The sequence below is a fragment of the Labeo rohita genome, chromosome 2, assembly GCF_022985175.1.
Source record: "Labeo rohita strain BAU-BD-2019 chromosome 2, IGBB_LRoh.1.0, whole genome shotgun sequence".
NCBI lineage: Eukaryota > Metazoa > Chordata > Actinopteri > Cypriniformes > Cyprinidae > Labeo > Labeo rohita.
In genome coordinates this window covers 24042259-24057736 of record NC_066870.1, presented here as the reverse complement: position 1 = coordinate 24057736, position 15478 = coordinate 24042259, and the positions used below count along the sequence as shown (strand labels likewise).

General features: G+C 36.0%; 1 protein-coding gene across 1 annotated transcript in view; it reads right to left on the bottom strand.

Moving 5' to 3' along the window:
• Positions 1–15478, bottom strand: part of tnr (tenascin R (restrictin, janusin)) — a 178658-nt gene that overhangs the window by 29214 nt on the left and 133966 nt on the right. The window contains 5 exon segments of the mRNA XM_051134409.1: positions 3445–3711; positions 6744–7007; positions 7240–7329; positions 9046–9231; positions 9448–9717. Of these exon segments, the coding sequence (XP_050990366.1) occupies positions 3445–3711; positions 6744–7007; positions 7240–7329; positions 9046–9231; positions 9448–9717 (1077 nt within the window).

The window sequence follows — 15478 nt, the reverse complement described above, 5'->3', positions numbered from 1 at the left end:
ATGTATGCATATCTTAATTTATTTTCCACTCAGCAGAGCAGTCAATAAATACATTTTCAGACTTTGTATAAAGGGCACCAAGAACAACTTTTTTTAGCCCGTTCCATCTGCATTTATTCCGTTTCTTATTGTAGAGCATATGGTGACCTCTTTTTCACTTATGTTAATGTAAAGGAGCGTTAATGTGTGAAAACATGGTTTCTAACTAAAGCGAGAAGACGCTGAAAATGTACTAAACACATTTCTAAGCTAACAGGCTTTATAAAACATCAGACGACAACAGGTGCAAGTACTTGAAGTGCTCAAGCACAAATCACGTCATTAGAATAATAATAATATGAAGCGAAGTAAAAGTTGGAACTTTTTTTATTTAACTAATCAAGCTGCTGTGCAGGTGGCCTGCTGCAGAGTTAATTTCTATGTTTAGAAATAGCTCCGAGACAATATCTCCTTTGGCAACTGCAAATATCAGTTCACTGACAGAACAGCTGAATAATTCTTGACACCTCCACATTGAGAGAGAGGTAATTAGGGGAGGATTACACACTGTTGAATTAATTAAGACACAAAAGGGTGAAAAATCCGCTGTGCAGCTGTGTGCAGGAATCATAATGAGAAAATCCAGCAGGTATAGATGAAATCTTGTTCTGCGCATGTTCACAAATAATTGGTAAATGACTGACACAAATGCAAAAACCTTTAAGGGAAGAGTCATTGTTTACTCATCCTCCACTACTGTTGACGGCAGCCACTGACTTCCTTTGTGTTTTTTTCATACTATAGAAGTCAGTGGCTACAGTAAACTCTCTGGCTACCAACATTCATCAAAACATCTCCTTTTGTAGTGTTAATTTCATTAACATTAATGAAAACTATGAAGAAAAATGCTCATCAGGAGCTTTTTTCCTATGACTAAAACGAGACAATGGTAAGTTGACACTACAGTCAATAAACGATAACTGTGACCATATAAACATACGGTATTGTTGGCGATAATAGATGAAAGTGTATTTCAAACAATAAAAACAACCAAAAAGAGACAAAATATTACTGCGGACTGCTGTGCATGCCTCTACTATGTGGGCTTTAGTATGTGGTTGCCAGGTATCAAGAGTAAATCCCTAAATCAAAGCTTCTCTGTTAAACAGATAATTTTTCTGCCCAGTGTTTTTGCTGTATTTTTGCAATCTGGCAACCATGCGCACACGCTTGCTCTCCAGTGATTTGAAAACACTGATAAACAAGTACGCTAAAGGTTAGCGATCTCCATGTGAGATGTTTGGCTTAAATGAAAGTGTCAATCATCCTGTCTGTGTTCTGTCATGAGATCTTGACTATATTTTTTGCGATTATATTAGCAGAATATATACACATATTCACCCGCTGTTGTTTTAATCGAATCACATTATTGCAATTTGTAATTACTGGAATTACTATTATGCTACAGTAAACTTTTTGGATATTGGCTTTTTTTGCAGTGTTAATTACGTTAATGAAAACTATGATGAAAAATGTTCATCAGCATTTTTTTTTCCATGACTAAAATTATACAATGGCGAAATGGCACTAAAATCAATAAATGCTAACTGCATTATTTTTGACAATAAAAGACAAAAATGTATTTCAAACAATAAAAACGTTACCAAAAAGGAGACAAAATATTATTGTATAATATTATTACCTTTCATGTGTGCGGTTGCCAGATTTCAAGAGTTCAAATCCCCAAATCAGAGATGCTCTGTTAAACAGAAATTTTCTGCCCACTGTTTTTGCTTAATATTTGCAATCTGGCAACCATGCGCACATGCTTGCTCTTCAGTGATTTGAAAACACTGATAAACAAGTATGCTAAAGTTTAGCGATCTCTGTGTGAGATGTTCGTTTTAAATAAAAGTGTCATTCATCCGGTCTGTGTTCTGTCAGGAGATTTCGACTGTATTTTTTACGAATATGGTTTCAGAATAAATACTCTTACTCAGCCGCTGTTGTTTTAATCGAGACATATTATTGCAATTTGGAATTATTGGAATTACTATTAGCCTACAGTAAACTCGTTGGCTACCAACATTCTTTAAAATATCTTTTTTTTGCAGCAATTTAAAAAAATTGACCCTTATGACTGGTTTTGTGGCCCAGGGTCACAAATCAGTACACTTGACGAGATGAATTAAACCGTGTGTATGAGTATTATTTGTAAAAGTGCAATAGGCTTACTTGAAATGTAAAAATACATTTTTCAAATGTAATACAATTTTGAGCAAAAATATATTTTTTATCAGTTTAACCATTATACAGCATGACAAAAATGTGAAAAGTGTTCATTGACTAAAACTACACTAAAACGCTCATTTAGTCGACTAAAACTTGACAAACAAAAGCAGGACAAAGTTAACTAAATATGATAACTAAAATGTACATTTGACACAAGACTAAGGCTAAATTAAGAAATGGCTGAGAAAATTAACACTATTCTTTTGTGTCCAACAGTGAACAACTTGAGGGTGAGTAAATGATTTTCATTTTTGGGTAAACTTTTCCTTTAAATTGTACCCTAGCAAAAATGCATGTTAACTTGTTTTATGATTTCCCCAAACTAAAGCCAGTGCTCTCAAATGAATCAAAACAAACACTCAAACAGATTCTTAATTTAGTAAAATGGTTAATTTTCAATAATATTTGCACTATTTTCAGTACAGCACTTCAGTGTGAAGTATGATTTTCATTTTTCTTTTTAATGAAGATCGTTCTCTTTAAATTTCTATAAATATGCATATTTATTAAGCCTCTCATTTCTGTTAAGCCAGAAAATTCCATTCACATCAAACAATATAGGCTTTCTCAAGTGGTGGACTTAAGGAAAGAGCAGTGTGAATGCTGAATCCATGAATGGCACAAATGTAGTTTAATATCTCTGCAGGTCTCTTTTATTGCTTGGAGAAAAGTTACTTTGTCACAAGGCTGCGGTTGAACACTTTTCATATCTTGAAAGAAATGGCGAACAGGCGAATGGAGAATAGATAGGCCACCAACACAAAATAGGTTTTCACAGATGACTCTATATAAATGGCAAAGTCATGATAGTTGTGTGTGCAATTTCATAAATTGCACTTCCTGTGCTGTGTGCATTACAAACCCAGCAGGTATCAACATGATGCTATTTGACAGCATGCCATGAATATGGCATTACTTTAGTTTCTCCATGCTAACTGTTTTTTTTTTTTTTTTTTTTTTTTAGCTAACTGAAATTATTCATGATGCATGCAATATGCATTAGCTCAAGAAAAATGTACTAAATGTATCTGTTTAATAAAAGCATTAACCATTTTGAGTACACTGGCCTCAGTTTGGAAAAAAAGTGTAAAATCAATTTAGAAAACCCTATTTTATACATTAAATAACCACGTTTATAATATCCTTGAACATCACATTCATTAGTATTAATACCTGTTGCGATTGAGCCTATAACTGGCTTTGAGGTCACATTGCCGTGCATGGTAACCAAGGTAACGGTGTACCGCCTGGTGGGCAGGAGACCAGTGAGGGTGATTCTGGTTTTGGAGCCGTCTAGAGCAATCTCAGAATCATCACTGGAGTCCTGAGCGTTGTAGTTCAAGATGAATGCGTCAGCAGGCGGTGCCGGTGCACTCCATGCCACAGTCAATGAATCAGAAGTGACATCGGAGAAGAAGAGCTGTGTGATAGGGCGGAACCCTGAAATTGAATGACAACAACTATATTACGAAATGCAGGCTCCCGTGATTAAAGATCTCTTAGTTGATTGGCACATCCTCACAGGGAGGAAGAAAGAAGAATGCAAGAATGAAGAACAATGAGGTGATTGGATGAAGTTTGCAGAAGAGATGCAACCAGAATGATGGAAACTGAATGAAGAAAAGTGGGAAATGGTGATGAAATATGATAAAATCTTGATAATGTAGATATAAATGTGTTGATGCGGCATGCCAAAACAAGTGAGTGATAAAAACAAAGATGAAATGCGCAAGGAAGATGAAGTGTGAAGAGTTATCACTTTGATAGAACTATGAATTGAAGCAGTTTCCCATTCAAGCATTCTCAAACCCCTAGAGGCTCATAACTGCAGGGGGGTTCTAGAAAGTTTGTGAAAGAAATGTTACATTCAATCACATTAATGTGTTAATTTAGAGCATTAATAATGGAATAAAAAAATACAGAACTAATCGCACTCTGACTTTAAAGGGATTTTTTCTTTTTCTTTTTTGCTACTGGAGCAACTCAAGCATTGAAGTACCATTTTCACACCACTACTAGTGCCAACATGCCTCGCCAAACCACACTAGTGAGAGCAGACAGTGCCATTCTCACAGGATGCACACTTGGATTCAAAAACAGCTGGACAGAGTGCAGAGTGAAACCAGAAAGTAAATGAGACAGAAAGCAGAGGTCGCACAACAAATTCTGTCATAAAAGTCATAAAAATGTGGCGATCAAGACATGATGCGACAGCCAAAGATGTTAATTTGCATGTTTACATAAGAGCACAGAAATATACAGTTGAGGTCAAAAGTTTGAATCTCCCTTTCAGGATCATTAACTATTTTATCAAAATAAGAGGGATCATACAAAATACATATTATTGTTTATTTAGTACTGACCTGAATAAGATATTTCACATAAAAGATGTTTACATATAGTCCACAAGAGAAAATAGTAGTACAAAAGTTTACATCCCCTTGATTCTTAACACAGTGTTGTTAACTGAATGATCCACAGCTGTGTTTTTTTATTTAGTGATAGTTGTTCATGATCCCCTTGTTTGTCCTGAACAGTTAAACTGCCTGTTGTTCTTCAGAGAAATCCTTCAGGTCCCACAAATTCTTTGGTTTTTCAGCATTTTTGTGTATTTGAACCCTTTCCAATGATGACTGTATGATTTTGAGATTCATCTTTTCGCACTGAGGACAACCGAGGGACTCATATGCAACTATTACAGAAGGTTTGAATGCTCACTGATGCTCCAGAAGGAAAAAACCATGCATTAAGTGCCAGGGGTGAAAACTTTTGAACAGAATGGAGGTGTGGTTTTTTGTTTTTTTGCCTAAATATCATATTTTTTCATTTAGTACTGCCCTTCAGAGGCTACAGACGATAGTTACATGTTTCCCAGAAGACGAAATAAGTGAAATTTACCCTGATTTTCACATTCAAAAAGTTTTCACCCCCGGTAAAATAATTGACATTTTTAATGATTCTGAAAGGGGCATGCAAACTTTTGACCTCAACTGTATATACATTTTACAACAGTTCTGGTCCTCAAATCTGATTGGCTGAGAGGAGTGTGATATTCTAGTGATATCAGAACTCCAACCATTTCACCAATTGTATCACTACACTTGCAGTATTCTCACAACGAGTTACGGTGGATGCCCAAATCCACCACAATTTTGTTTTTGTGTTTTTGTGTCACGGAATGTTTTTGTGTCACGGAATGTTGTTTTAAGAGTTTTTAGGCAAGAATGTACTTGTTTAGACTTCAAATATGCGGTTTGGTAATAAAGATAACGTCTATTTGAAAATTTGCTTTTCGTAGATCTGAGATTGTAGATCACACTCGCTTAGTCCATCTCGTTCTCATAATACTCTACATAATACAGTGAGTTTTTCAATAAAGCAACTCAACGTTCCTTCATTACAACTGTAGTTCTAAGGTGATGTTTTCGAATTAGTAATGGAACTAATTAGCAACTGTCACTCGTGCCGTTGTGTTGTTGCAATATCACAGCCATAGCCGTACGATATGACTGTATATCATTTCATTATATGCAATTTAATTGTGTTCAATTAAAAAAATGAAAAATGATAATTCATTGATTGACAGCCCTATAAAGATGTCCTATTTGATCATTTTAATTTGCTACATTTGTGACCCTGGACCCCAAATCATAAGGTTCAAGCTGAATAAATAAGCTTTCTATTGATGTATGGTTTGTTAGGATAGGACAATATTTGGCCGAGATACAACTATTTGAAAATCTGGAATCTGAAGGTTCAAAAAAAAAAAAAAAAAAGTTACTGATCCAAAATTAAGTTTTGATATATTTATGGTAGGAAATTTACAAAATATCTTCATGGAACATTATCTTTACTTAATATCCTAATGATTTTTGACGTAAAAGAAAAATCGATCATTTTGACCGATACAATGTATTGTTAGCTACTGCTACAAATATACCTGTGCTGCTTAAGACTGGTTTTGTGGTCCAGGGTCACTTTTTAGGGCTATAAATCAATTACATTATCTTACTACTAGTTATCAAACAAATGAAACTGGATTAAGTGGATATTAGTGATGAAATATGATAAAATCTTGATCCTGTAGATGCAAAAGCAACAGAGCGATAAAGGCAAATTGCATAAAGAAGAAAAGCAAAATGATTAAATGCATTTATTTTGCTGATAAAAAAGGTTGGGAACCCCTGGAGTAAAAGACAGATGGATGGCTGAATTTTAATGAAAGATGATTAGAAACAACTACAAATGAACCTGCTGGAAAAAGAGCTACAGGAGCCTTTGTATCTTCTTTGCACATAACAATGAATTAAAAGTCTTACATCCACACCATGTTGAATCCTCATGCAATTATCAGAGAGATTAACGAGATTTCTGGCCAAAACTGACATGATATGTCACGAGGCGGAGATGAGGCAATGCTTTGGATACTCAACAGTGAATCCTGTACTTGATTTCCCAAAAGATCAAATTACCTGTGAAGGCATCAATAGTAGCTGCAGTGCTCTGCTGCCTGCCTCTCTGTGCTGCAACTGTAATGGTGTACTCGGTGCCCGGCTCTAGATCTGTCAGTGTGGTGGTGTTGACGTCCTTGGGCACTGTTAGCTCAGTTGTGACTCCAGTGGAGGAAGTGTAGGTCACCCTATAGTGATCAATAGGCCCCTGCACTATGCCCCACAACAGGGTGATAGTGTTGTCTGTGGAGGCTGTGACAGTCAAATCCAGGGGGACATCCAAACCTAAAGATCAGAGTACACTGTGGATGTTTCTAGGCTTGTAATGGGAATATTAAGCTGTGGGGTTCAGTAAACCTTCAGCATATTTTTATGCCATCACAAACATCATATATCAGTTCTACTGGCAAAAACAGATTTGCACGAGTCGGCGACAGGAATACAAACTCCATGCAATTGAAAACAAATTTATTTCACTGCGAACTGGCAATGGCAGGCCTATAATCTTATCCCTTACCCGTTCTGGCATTCATCGTTGCTGGGGTGCTTTGGTTGGCACCTAGAACTGCTGAAATTCCTATGCCATACTCTGTGCCAGGCAGTAAATCTAAAGAGGAGAGAAAGTAAAATAGCAAAACAAAGAGAGTGATTTAAAAAATGAGCAATATATTTTGCTGTCATTCATACAAGTATAAGTTTTTGGTAAATATAGATGTGTGGGCACTCACAATTAGTACATAATGAGTACATTAAAAACATAGTGAGAGACTGAGTCAAACATCTTGATTTGACTTGCACTGTCTTGTTGCTTACTTGCATAAAAGCTATTAAAAAAAAGTCTGTATGCCAGCAAATTTGAAAGTGTAGTTGTAGACAGTGAACCTAGACTGAGGATTTAGAGTCTTAAAGTTGGCTGTAAAGTAAAAACTGTCTGTATCAGTGCATATACAAACTTTATGTATGAATACCTAAGAATATAAAATAGATTATGCTTACAAATCACAAATCTTGTTTTTTGGAGAAAATAAATGCCTTATGATGTGCTTCACATAGACCTCAACTCATTGTACAAACACTGTGACAAAGCAATAAAAATAACAAATGAAGACCTTAACCCATTATAGTGACAAAGCAATGTAAACTAATGATATATTAATGTATTTAAAAATGTTATGATTAATGTGAATGTGTGATTATGTACTTTTATTATAAATAAAATAATTTTCAATCTTAAATGTCATTTTTGAAGCAAGAATTGTATTTTAAAGCATTTTTGAAAATGTTAAGAATTGTAAATGGAATTTACAAGAAACAATTTTATTAAGAATAAAATATTAATATTATATTATATAAACTGTCGTTCAAAATTTGGAATTAGTCAGATTTTAATGTTTTAAAACAAGTTTCCTATGCTTGTCAAGGCTGCGTTTATTTGATCAAAAATAGAAAAAAAACCAGTAATGTTGTGAAATCTTTTTGTAATTAAAATAATGGTTATCTATTTTAATATACTTTAAAATATAGTTTATTTCAGTGATGCAAAGATACATTTTCTTCAGTGATTATTCCAGTCTTCAGTGTCACATGATCCTTTAGAAATCACTCTAATATGCAAATTTTTTATCAATGTTGGAAACAGTTGTGCTGCTTTTTCTGGAACCTGTGAAACTTTTTTTCAGGATTCTTTTATGAATAAAATGTTAAAAAGAACAGCATTTATTTAAAATAGAAAAAACAAAATACACTACTGTTCAAAAGTTTGGGGTCAGTAATTTTTCTTTCCTTTTTTTTAATAAAAATAATACTTTTATTTAGTAAAGATTGGTTAAATTGATAAAAAGTGATAGGAAATACTTATATTGTTAGAAAAGATGAAAAGATTTAAAATTAATGCCATACTTTTAAACATTTATTCATCAAAGAATCCCAAAAAAGTATCAGTTTCCAAAAAAGATTTACTTTCCAACACTGATAATAAATCAGCATATCAGAATGATTTCTGAAGAATCATGTGACACTGAAGAGTGTATTAATGATGCTGAAAATTCACCTTTGCATCACAGAAATAAAATTTTATTTTAAAGTATATTAAAATACAAAACTGTCATTTTAAATTGTAATAATATTTCACAATATTACTGTTTTTTCTGTATTTTTAAACAAATAAATGCAGCCTTGATGAGCAAAAGAGAGACCTTTAAAAACATTAAAAATCCCAAACTTTTGAACAGCAGTGTATATGTCAGATATTATAATATATTGTATATAGGAATTGTATAGAATATTGCAGTACTATGAAATACAGGAAAAAGTCTGAGTTTACCAGTGAGAGTTGTTTTGGTGGTGGCACCATCATTGCGTGGGACAATGACTTTGTCATACTGATCACCAGCCAGTGTGCTGTAAACCACCCTGTAGCCTTCTACATCTGCCTCACTATTGTCCCATTCCAGCTCCAGGCTAGTGGAAGTTTTCGACAGCACTCTCAGGTTCTTTGGTGCATCGATTTCTAAAAAAAAAAAAAAAAACATGGTACAATCGATTATGTACTAGTCACTTAGATGAATCACAGAAAGCTGGATTATCAAGTTGCATTTCTAGAATCAAATAGAAATGTTTATTTCAGAAGCAGACCTCCAATTGAAATAAAGATGTTAGTATAGCTAAAATAAACAGTGTGACAACTAAAATCAAAAGCAAATGGGGAAGAACTGCTTTCTTTTACCTGTGGTAAACTCTGTTGTAATGGCTCCACTCTCAGTGCCGTTCCAGACTCCACTGACTGACACTTCATACATAGATCCAGGCCTCAGGACTTGGAGGGAGTACTGGCTTAGAGTGGGCTGCAGGCGAAAAGTGGTCTTTGGTCCATCCACCCCTACCATCCCGTACCGCAATATAATTTGGTCCACTTTAGCCTTTGGTGGGCTCCACTCCACAAAGGCAACCGTGTCTGAGACGTCTCGTACAATAAGCTGTGTTGGCCCATCGATCACTGAAAAAACATAAGAGACCATCACTGATATGAGAAAAGTCAGAGCTTTGCAAAATGCTAGAAGGGTTTTCAACCAGAGTCTGCAGACCCCAGGTGTCCATAAAAGCACGCTAGGTGGTCCAAGGAGAAGATATAGAAAACAAACTAAATTTTCGTTCAAAATGTCAGAATTTGAAAAGTAATAATAAAAATCTGATTATATAATCTAAAATATAAAGTGATACTGAAAAAATCTAGCAAAGGGTAAAGATCCTTGGCTCTATAAAGGTTTAAATATATAGAATCAAATAATATAGAAGTTTCTCAAATATGATATCAACTGCATAAGAAGTTTTGTTTTGAGTTATTTGTGCCTTAAGCTGTTTATTCAACGATCTGAGTTTAATATCTGAAACAAACATGACAGTTTTGATTAATAAATTCTCTGATTAATGATGGACATAAAAAACATCCCTTTTTGTACCATTAAATACAAATGAAGATATTCAGATTAGCAACTATGTGAATTAGCTTGAAGCATATTTTTCCACAGAAAACCATAGCCCTGAGCTATAGAACTAACATGTCTTAGAGGATTCTGTGTCAAAAATACAAAAAATTGAGTTGTTTTTCTTTATTTTGTATCGGTTGTATCATGAAAATATCACCAAGGTAACAGTGCAGGGTCAAAAAGTGGTGGCAAAACTTATTTAAAAATAAGGAAGCACAATGTTGTGGGAGTGTGCAGAACCTGATAACGCTGAACTTGCAAGTTAAGCTTGAACTTTAAATATAGTGAACTGTGACTGTGTCTGAGATTTTAAAAGGTGAGGTGTGTAATTTATGTGGCACAAAAAGTACCAGAGGAAATTGCAAAAATAACTTTTTTTTTCTCAAACAGGAACTCATTGTAATGCCTTCCTCCATCTATAACAGCTGCTCAGTTCAGCTTGGCAGAACGTACTATAACCTACTAAAAATATGATGATGTATATGTTTCTTGCAAATAAAAAAGCCACTCTGTCAGAAAATTGGCAACATCAGTTAAGCAAAATGTTTTTATGGTATAGTTACAGCTAACTAGATCATGCAGTCAAACACTGAATCTTGGGACAAATGCCACTGGTTAAGCAAGAAGTTGAACCACTCAAACCAAACAATGTTTGAAAACTTAGAGCCACAGTATGTAGCTTAAACTGGAAATATACAGTGCCTTCTGAAAGTATTCATACCATTTTGTTTGTTTTTTCACATTGTTTTTCACATTTTATGTTGCTGCCTTATGTTAAACTGTTTTAAATTACTTTTTTTCCACATCAATCTACACTCCATGCACCATAATGACAAAGCAAAAACTAGTTTTTAACGTCTTTGCAAATGTGTTAAAATTAAAAACTTTAACAATTCCATTGCATAAGTATTCATACCCTTAACTCAGTACTTAGCTGAAGCACCTTTACAACCTCAAGTCTTTTTGGTTTTAATGCAACAAGATTTGCACATCAACATTTGGCAATTATCTGCCATTCTTCTCCTCACCTCTTCACCTCTCAAACTCTGTCAGCTTGGATGGGGTCTGGCAGACATTTTCAGGTTTCTCCAGAAATGTTTGATTGGGTTCAAGCCCAGGCTCTGGCTGGGCCACTCAAGGACATTCACAGAGTTGTCTATAAGCCACTCATGCTGTGTGCTTAGTGTCATTGTCCTGTTGGAAGGTGAAACTTCTGCCCAGTCTGAGGTTCTGAATGCTCTGGACTGGGTTTTCATTTTCATCTCAATATTTTGGTGCATTGAGCTTTTCTTTTGTCCCTCAGTCCCTGCCACTGAAAAACAGCCCCGCAGCATAAGGCTGATACCACCACACTTTACTTTTGGGATTGTACTCTGTAGGTGATGAGTAGTGCTTGGTTTCCTTCAAACATGATGCTTGGAATTGAGGTTCATCAGACCAGAGAATCTTGTTTCTCACAGTCTGAGGGTGTTTTAGATGTTTTTGTTTTTTTTGCAAATTCCAGGTGTGTTTTTATGGGTCTTCACTGAGGAGAGGATTGAGTCTTCCCACACCACCATAAAGCCCAGATCAGTGAAATGTTGCAGTGATGTTTGTTCTTCTGTAAGAAGAAACATCACAATGGCCAAGGCCCTTCTCCATAAATTGTTCAGTTTGGCCAGGAGGCCAGCTCAAGGAAGAGTACAGGTTTAAAACTTCTTCCATTTAGGGTAACAGAAACTACTTGCTTCTGTGAACTTTCAATGCAGCAGAATTTTTCTGAACTCTTCCCCAGATGTGTGGACTGATGCAATCCTGTCTCTGAGCTCTAAAGGCAGTTTAGTTTTTTTTTTTAAACCTCAGGGCTTGGTTTTTGCTCTGATATGCATTTTCAGCTCTTGCACCTTTTATTAAGAGACGTGTGCCATTCAAAATCACACCCATTCAATTAAATTTGCCACATGTTAACTTCTCTTGAAGTGTAGTAACATCTACAAACACAATGAATGCTCCGGAACTAAATTTCAAATGTCCCAGATAAGGGTATGAATACTTACTGTATGCAATGGAATTTATTATTATTTATTATTTATTTAGTTTTTTATTTTTAATACATTTGCAAAGATGTTAAAAACCTGTTTTTTTGCTTTCCCATTATGATGTATGGAGTGTAGATTAATGTGGAAAAAAGTAATCGAAAGCAGTTTAACATATGGCAGTACCATAACAAAATCTGAAAAAAATAAAGGGGTATGAATACTTTCGCAAGGCACTGTATGTTAATATTGAAAATTACACACTTCACCTTTAAGTTATCCCTGGTTTCAAGTACATGAGAAAGTATCAGTAATATTCGCCAGATATTGACAGCAGGCAGTCTCATAGCAAACCTACACTCAAGCGACTGAATCAGGAGGACATGCTGAGTTTCCAACAGGCTCTTTTAATAAGACGCTAACTGGTTGTTTGAATAATTAACCTGCTTCTTTATATAGGGCAACATGACCATCTGCTTTAGAAACAGGTAGGCATTATGAAGGTAGATGAACATCTCTAGTACTTTTGACCTGAAGAGTTCAGCTCATCCCCAACCTTGACCTCATTCTGCTGTGATATGCAAAACACAACTAATTGGACCAGTTGAGACTGCAGTGAATCCAACATTTACCTTTCTAAAGATGAGCCTACAACATATACTACGCATGATGCCATTGTGACTCCCTAAAGACCATTACAACTACATAACGTGACCCGTTAATCAAACACGAGGGTTTAAGAGGAACCCCGAGTAAATGAGGAAATTATGTCGCCTCAGGTTCATGGGAATATTTACTTTAAGTTCTCTGCACAGCCTATTCAATCCACAAGGGTGATTTCTTGGTTTTATTCAAGGCACACCAGCACAGTCTCATTTTTAAGTCTAGTCACACCAGAGACTAGGCAGTAGATTACTGTTTATTTTTTTCCTGAAAATGTTGTATTTTAACGCTTAAGCATAATTACTGTGAAGCAAACTCAGGAGGCGCACTCACACACGCTTAGCGAAAGCTCGTCTTCCCGGGTTTTCTCTGGGGATAGATAAATCTTTGCACGCATAAATAATTAACTGACATCAAATTTGTCTTTCTTTATCCAATAAGGTATCCGCAGTGGACGCGTGAAATATTAATGGACTCGCATGCATAATTAATGCCTCTTTAATTATGCTCAACAGTGAGGCCCGTAGAAATTAATGGCGTTTTCACAGCCGACATGCAATTTCAATTGTCCAGGAAAAGTTCAATTGAATCTAATCCTCCTGTCTGTAAGTGACAGAAGAAGAATTCTTGGGTGAAGTTTACATTAAGTGCATAATTGCTGGCAGACTCAGGCATTCATCATAGTGACATTTTCCATTAGCTGAAGCAATGTGACACCTCCTCGCAGTTTATGCCTTCCCAGCCCAGCCCGGCCCCTTGCATGCCATTTGAAAGGTCTGTTTACATACCTTCCATTGTGAGTGCACTATATCACTGGCTGTATGTTTTTCTGCATGTCTTGTCAGACACATTTGCAATAGCGTCTCGTTCTGACAACACACTGTCAGCAGACTAACAGTAAAATGACTGTATTCGTAGTATAGTTTGAAGGTGAGCCCTCTGTTCAGCCTCACTGCTGCACTACTGATTTCAGCACCAAGGACAGGGGAAAAACAACAGGACATGGCAGATGGGTGGAGGAAATCACTGCTCAAGCCACTTCCAACTTGTCAGCTCCATCTACAAAAGAGACACTAGTGACTCAGCTGGCTGAGTAACCTGAAGGGAAAAACACTTCTCATTGTTCTCTCTTTCATCTTCTCTGCACACAGAAAGCAGCGGTAAACTAGATCTCCCTGCACTCTGCTTCCGCCCGAGGAACATTTGTTTGCTTTCCAAACTTTTATGTCTCCATCAATGATGAAACATCCTGTTTTGCCATTCCACACTAAGAGCATCTACACTGTCTATCACAAAACTTGCTTGGTGAGCATAGTTAATTCAGTATACTAGGGATGGCTGATACTAAATAAGACATAATATAATTATTATCAAATAATGCACACCTGATCAGGTTTGGCTCTTGTCCGACTGACATCTGGGGATTCCGGCACTGTTGTAGGCCAGATACGGATGATTTATGGAAACACGGTGAAGTTGTGAATGAGCTTTCATCTGCTTCCTTCATTGGTCTGGGTGACTTTCGGCAAACCACATTTGGGCCAACCTTGGGCCGTAATTCCATGTGGTATGTGGGCCAAACTCACAGCCAAAACTCAGCCAGATCTGGCCCAAAACTAATTTGCTATCTAGGGAGGTGGTGACACAGCCACGACATGAATCGATTCAATTATTCCATTTGCACTATGGTTACCACATCTCAAGACGTTGTTCAGATGTTGTATTTGAAGATATTTGTCAGGTTCTTGTGTGTAGGATTAAATTCTTACTCATCTCATCCAACACCTTCATTGCTAATTCCAAAACGTAATTTTATAAAACAGATAGTTTCGGTCCTTGATTCTGATTGCTTGAGCTGTGTTCGAAGCTGTTGTAAATGACTCTACAAACATACACCTTTGTTTACCTCGGCAACCACTTTGTTGCAACCACAACTGTTTCTGAGGAACTACATTGTTTGGTCGAAGAATAATTAATATCATTACACTTTCTTTGCTGTTTTATTTTGTGAAAACTAACTACGTATATGGATTAACCATTTTATAAAAGCAACAAGCCCCGTGAAGCCGTGGTTTGCAGTGAATTTATAACAGCTAAGGCGTAGTACCTAACAACACTGTTGTAAATTCACTGTAAACCATGGATTCTTGGGGCTTATTGCTTTATTAGACCTAGTAAGTGAAGCTAGAGCCGTGAATAGCAGGCTAATGCAGTTAATAATGAAGTTATTACTGAGGGAAAGAGATTAAGCGTGTGTGAATTACCTTAGTCTGTTCATCTCTCAACAGTGTCTCTACTTCCTCACTCCGTGTAATACTCAGTGTGCCAGGAACTCGGGTGTTCTATTTGACTCTAGTTTAAAGTTTGATGAACAGATTTCAGCTGTAGTCAAATCAAGTTTTTACCAACTTCATCTTCTCAGTAAAGTTAAACCTTTTCTTTCTCGGAAAAACTTCAAAACAGCTACCCATGCCTTTATTACATCTCGTCTTGACTATTTTAACTCTTGTTTTAAAGGGGTCATCGGATGCCCCTAACTTTTCCACAAGTTAATATGATTCTTTAGGGTCTTAATGAAAAGTCTCTATTATAC